Source organism: Camelina sativa, chromosome 15, assembly GCF_000633955.1.
Source record: "Camelina sativa cultivar DH55 chromosome 15, Cs, whole genome shotgun sequence".
NCBI classification, from domain to species: Eukaryota; Viridiplantae; Streptophyta; class Magnoliopsida; order Brassicales; family Brassicaceae; genus Camelina; species Camelina sativa.
This window is the reverse complement of record NC_025699.1, coordinates 4568903-4574902: the sequence shown is the minus strand read 5'-3', so window position 1 is coordinate 4574902 and position 6000 is coordinate 4568903. Positions and strand designations below refer to the sequence as shown.

General features: G+C 33.8%; 1 protein-coding gene and 1 long non-coding RNA gene across 4 annotated transcripts; both read right to left on the bottom strand.

Annotated features, from left to right (window-relative positions):
- On the bottom strand, positions 232-2195 carry LOC104745285. Of its 3 annotated transcripts, none has more exons than XR_760737.2 (7): positions 1896-2195; positions 1530-1777; positions 1298-1421; positions 1137-1198; positions 801-1052; positions 657-705; positions 232-568 (listed from the first exon to the last, which is right to left on the bottom strand). It is a non-coding gene; the product is annotated as an uncharacterized LOC104745285 (long non-coding RNA). The 3 variants fall into 3 exon arrangements; XR_760736.2 differs by having other exon boundaries at positions 1298-1410; positions 1896-2191; XR_002035544.1 differs by having other exon boundaries at positions 258-563; positions 1298-1410; positions 1896-2192.
- Positions 2723-5030, bottom strand: LOC104745284. Its single transcript, XM_010466483.2, has 6 exons — positions 4925-5030; positions 4601-4803; positions 4387-4513; positions 4003-4290; positions 3702-3914; positions 2723-3414 (listed from the first exon to the last, which is right to left on the bottom strand). Exons 2-6 carry the CDS (start codon positions 4801-4803, stop codon positions 3046-3048), a joined length of 1200 nt encoding a protein of 399 aa, XP_010464785.1. The 5' UTR covers positions 4925-5030; the 3' UTR covers positions 2723-3045.

Below are 6000 nucleotides of genomic sequence, written 5' to 3'. Positions count from 1 at the left end.
ATTTAGCGACTACGCTACGACTATTTTGCGACTACACAAAATAGTCATAATATAGTCACTAAATTTAGTGACTAATTGACGACTAATTTAAAAAATATTGTATTTATACAGCAATTTATATATACTATTTTAATATATATATATATATATATTAATTATTTTTAAACATATATAAGTTATTGAATAACGGTTTGTTTTTGGAATGAATTGATGTTAAAAATAAATACTATATTTATTATTATGAAACCATGATATTAAAAAAACTGTATTACAAAATAAAACTAAAAACATAATTAAATATAAGAATACATCATACTACTAAAAAAGAAAGTAAATATTGGAGGTATCTTGGGGTAATGCAGAAACATCAAGGAGGTTACTTTGCTTTCCCATATGAGAAGTCTTTTGCTTTTGAGATGAATGTTAAAGATTTTGACCTGAAGCAAACTGCAGAGACGAGACAAGGAGAAAGGAAGCTGAGCTGATGGAAGCATCTCTTAAGGAACTTAAGGCGAGGGAGAATGAGCTCAGGTTGCTTAATGACACCATCAGAGAGAAATCAGCTGAACTGGAGAAAAAAGAAGTTTGCTTACATATACCTAAACTGGATTTAACAAACACAAACGAGGGAGAATGAGCTCAGGCTGCTTACATACCTTGAAGCGAGGGAGAATGAGCTCAGGTTGCTAACATATACCTCCTAAACTGGATTCAACAAACCCAAACAACTTTGAGTCTATATGGTCACATGAATTCTCTTATGAACTGGATTCTCTTGGACTTAGCTCAAGCAAATATACCTTAGCCTTGGAGCCAACATGAGAAGGACGGAATATAAATTGCCTATTCAGGTTACTGACTTGAATAGTGTCCATGTCAATCTGTAACACAAGGGAATCCAAACTGTTAGATGCGAAAATTGATCTTTGTAGATTCTTGACAGGTTGAATACAACGAAGGGTGCTGCATTGGTTTAAACATGAGAGCCCTATGATAAACGGAAGAAAATAGTTTGGTCCTCATCCTGACGCGAATGCTCTTCCACGTTAAGCCTTATAAGTTAAAAAAACGCCCATAAGAGCTCATAGAAATCTGGGTAACTGTTTGCAAAAAAGGCAGTGTTTTACCCTACTTACAGTTCTTCTCTATGCAATGGTACAGACAGGAACTGCAGGAGGACTTTAAATAGTAGATCATCCTACAATTAAATATAGAGAAGATATAATAGAGATCTACTGTATGGTGTTAAACTAAAGCCCCAAAAACGAATGACAGATACAGAAGGATAAACTAAAACCTCATGCATGAACAACCGGACGAAGGATGTGGAAAAGACAACACTCTTCTTGGTAAGAACCTCCACCAAAGGCTTGTTGACCTTATCCGCTCATACTTTCCATCTCCATTGACCTAAATAAGAACTAGTTTGAGTAAGTAACATCGCTGATGTAGTTGCAAACAAAAACCATAGTTATATAATCAACAATGTTAAAAAAAATCTCATGACCCACAATATTAAGACATCTGACCTTGGCTTGGCTTGATTGTGAATTTTAGTCTTTGAAGAGAATGAGAGCTGAGGAACGGCGATTGAGGAAGGAGGAGAAGAAGATTGTGAATGTTAGTCATCACACCTCCATTAGAATTCGTCACATCACCAACCAACTCACACAGCTCCCCATCGTTTCTCACCGCAAGCTGAAAGTGAAGTGACACAATCATAGTCTTCTTGTTATCCCTCTCTGTGTTTCCAGTCAATTCCATAACTTACACAGATCTAATTTACAAAAAAAAAAAAAAAAACCCCTTTCAAATTAGGGTTTTATGAAACCCCGTTCAAATTAGGGTTTTATGAATTTGAAGGTCAAAATAACTGAGAGAGAAGGGGTAATTACCTCGGCGGCTAGCTAAATCCAAGCTACGACACCAACACGTTCGGCGTACTCGTCCTTCTTACGAAATCGAGCTAATCGGCCAATGGGGAACAGGAGACCGGCTGTACTGCTTTTTAGTTGTCGCCTTCTTAGCAAGGCGAGATCCAATCATCGCCGATCTCGAACCCACCAGCAACAAGCTCGCTCATAGTCGGAATTTCAAAGGGTGAATTTGGATTCTGTGAGAGAGAGAGAGAGAGAGAGAGAGAGAGAGAGATGAATTACGGCAGAAGAAGAAGCACAAAAATAGAAAAGGCTTTGAAGAATTTTAGGCCCATATTTCATTTTCCCTCTATATTATAAATCTTTCAATGTAAATTTTAGATTATTTTCAATTTTGAAGTATGAGTATAAAGTTCAAGGTTTAGAGTTTATAACATGGTTTGGGATTTAAGTTTTAGAAATTTGGAACTAGAAAATTATATATATATATATATATATTGAATTGTTGGTTAAAGATTTAAATTTATAAGTTAGTAGGTTTTTTAAAACTTATTTTTTGTAAAGAAAATATGTAAATAGTTTTAAATATTAGTTTTATGGTTTATGAATTAATTTCTATGATCAAGAATTTAAAGTTCAAGATTTAGAGTTTATGATTTAGGTTTTGGAGTTTGGTTAATGGTTTTGGGTATAGGGTTTAGGGTTAAGATTTAAGATTTGTGATAGATTAATTTTCTTATAAGTTCTAAAGCTTGGTTTATGTATATATAATAATAATTATGTTTTAGTTTTATGGTTTATGAATTAATTTCTAAGATTAAAAATTGAAAGTTAAAAATTTAGAGTTTATGATTTAAGTTTTGGAGTTTGGTTAAAGTTTAAAACTAAATTTTAAATTTTTTAATTTTCTTAAATAGCGACTGATATGCAACTTTTTACCAACCTTTACCTTGAGTCACATATTAGTCGCTAAATTGGTGACTATTTAGTGACTACTTGTTCTGGTATGCGATATAGTCATAAAATAGTCGCTAAATTGGTGACTATTTGTTTCGATATGCAATATAGTCATAAAATAGTCGCTAAATTACGACTAATATACCGACTATTATATGTAGTCACAAAAAGGCGACTAATATACGACCAAATATTTATAGTCGTAAAATAGTCACCCAATAGTCATTAGATAGTCACCAAAAATAACGACTACATATGTAGTCACCAATTGTAGTCGTAAAAACCATGTTTTCTTGTAGTGAATGGAAGTTTGTGGAGTAGATGGAGCTGCTGCATTTGATCCACTGGGACCTGCAAAAGATTGAATCAGTTGCTCCACAGAATCGAGTCGTTTCTGAATAACCACATTATCTTCACGACTCTTTTGCAATTCCATTTCCAGCTCTTGAACTCGTAGCGTTAATGTTCCTACTTCTTCAGTAGCTTGAGGGGGCACAGCCGAACCATCTAAAGACATAGAAACCCCACTTTGGAGTGATCCAAGTCCAAATACACGACCTTGTTTCGATATACCAGCAATCTACAAAAGAAAACACAAAGTATGCTAATAAGAATTCATTGACATGCAAAACTTTCTCAAAGCTCCAAGGAAACAAAAAAAGATTAAAGTGAAAAAAAAAATATACATTCTGTAAATAAGATACTAGATTTTGATAATAGTAGGTTTTTATAAAAAAAAAACTACATGATATGCCAACAATCAAAAGTCATACAAGCATATCAAATAAAACATAATGGAAGTTATAAAAAACAGTAAGTATATATATTAGCTAGCTACCAAAATACATATATTATGTAGAAAGCTACCTTAACATAGATGTCATTTTTCTCCTCGATGGTCAGAGAATCCATTGTCAAAACCTCTCCATTAGAGGACTCCATTTGTGCCAAGCGTTCTAGAAGATGTTCATCATACGCTTCAGCAATTAGTCGTGCTCTCTCATCAACATATGACCCATCGGATTTTTGGTGTGTTTTTCTCATCACAGCAATGAAGGAAGAGTCTTCATTATTTGCTTCCTGTGAACAAAACACAAAAGAAACTTTAAAAAATAACAAAATTTTAAACAAAAAAAAACATATTCGCTACCAAAAATATAAACATTACCAAAACATCTTTCACTTTTGCATAAGAACGTGATCCAGCTCTGTGACAATGTGGACCTAAACCATCACGACTAAATAATCGTGAAGAACGAGCTTTTTCACTTTTTTCCTTGGCTTTTGGAGTCTTCCAGTAATCTACCATTTTTTCCCAATGTTCAGACAGAATCCACTCAGGTTGTTTTCCCTTGGACTTTGCAAGACTAACCATTCCTTTGAGACGAGTAGCAGCAAGTGCATCAAAGTTGGCTTTAACTAGATGCTCAATCGTGGGATCCCACTGAAACCTTGTCTGTGTATAGATATATATATATATATATATATTATTAGACATGTATTGAATATAAACTTATTTCTGAAAAATAGTTTATACATAACTAAATCAAACCTTAAATGTTGAAAACCAAGCATCTCTATAGTATTGCGGCACCTTATTCCAGCTATACCACGCTCCTTTGAAATTCCCTTCAATGATTTTCCTAACACGAGTTGATACTTCGGTGTTGTGTTTGAACCTGTTGCATGTGTATTAATTAATTCACACTTTACTTTGTTACATTAAACAGTAGTGTCTGAAACAAAAAAAAAAGGAAGAACAATACCATTTAGCTCCATTTCTTCGAGCCGGATCAAGCACTCGAACATCACGTTGCACAGGTAAATTTTCTTCCCTCTGCTCGACTGGTTCAACGTTTGCAGCTTGGGGATTCGAAATTCTAGGAGGCAAAGTTCTTTGAAAACCAGCAGCTTGAGAACTCGATGATTGTCCATACAAACGACCACCAATGTTGATTGGTGGGCGCATCTGTAATTAGCAAAGAGAAATAATATATAACATATCCAAACAATTTAGAAGAAATCAAACACTTTATAACAAAACCAAGAGAACTAGAGGATCGGGAAGAGAGTATCTACAAAATTCAAACCTTGAAATCGAAGGTTTTGGAAGAGCTAACTACAGCGGGGGATCGGGAGAGAACTGACAAGAGAGGAGGTTAAAATCGAAGGACCCAAGGAGAGAGGGCTCCGATCTCAACTTTATATTGAGACACTAGTCAGTTTCCTAGGTAGAGAACGTGGAGAAAGATAATATTTTACTTTTGTTTTCGTGAGTGGGAGATAGGTGTAAAAACAATATTTTTACCGGGTGTTTTTACCGCTTCTACTTTTTTGTCTTTCTTTTTATCAAAAAAAAAAAAAACAAAACAAAAACCAACAATTTTTGCCGCTTCTATTAAATCTAACTTTCCCAGCAAAAATAGTTAACATTCTTTTAATTAGAACCATGAGTACAAACTTGAAGTTGAAAGAAAAGTTTTTTGTGAATTTAGTTTTGTGATGGTCTTACCAAAGTGTTATGATCAAATAATCAAAAGTGTTATGATAATGACTTACCTTGCTGTTGTATAAATTGAACCATAGAAACTAAATGTTTAAAGTGTATATTCACATGTCAAAAAAGAATTTAAAAGAAAAAGAACAATTGGACGCAAGTATAGGTTAGTATGACTTACATCAACTGATTCCATGATAAGAACCACATTACTCTCCTTGTGGCAGACAGCACTTTCGAAGTCTTCAAGAGAAAATCGCCATAGATGCAACTGCCTACCAAATGAGGTACAAAAGTCTCAAACAAGAACATAAAAAAGATGTAGTGAAAGAGAGAACAAAATAAGTTGATGATACCTGGAGTATAGTACTTGGAATATTCATCTATAAATCTCTGAGTTTCGGTTTTGCTAGAGCAGTGGTTTTCACAGTTATGTAGCCTTGAAAAGAAACAGAGGGTTCTAGTTTTAGTTAATACTAAATATTATTTTGCTAATTGAAAAGTAATATTATTTTAGTTAATACTAAATAAAATAAAGTGAAATTATTCATGATGACAAATTCAAAGTGGGTTCTAGTTTTGCAAATATCACGGACTATGACTAACTAAGTAGTAAAGTCGATTGTGTTTGAGTATTTTGACTGGTTAAGAGTGAAGACACAGTTTAAC

What these genes read in the sequence shown, in the direction of transcription:
- LOC104745284 (XM_010466483.2), bottom strand. Translation starts at nt 4,803, where the DNA reads ATGCGCCCACCAATCAACATTGGTGGTCGTTTGTATGGACAATCATCG. An exon ending in CGAAGAAATGGAGCTAAATG is followed by an intron (nt 4,514 to 4,600) that starts GTATTGTTCTTC and finishes CACATGCAACAG; the next exon opens with GTTCAAACACAACACCGAAG. An exon ending in AAAATGACATCTATGTTAAG is followed by an intron (nt 3,415 to 3,701) that starts GTAGCTTTCTAC and finishes TTTCTTTTGTAG; the next exon opens with ATTGCTGGTATATCGAAACA.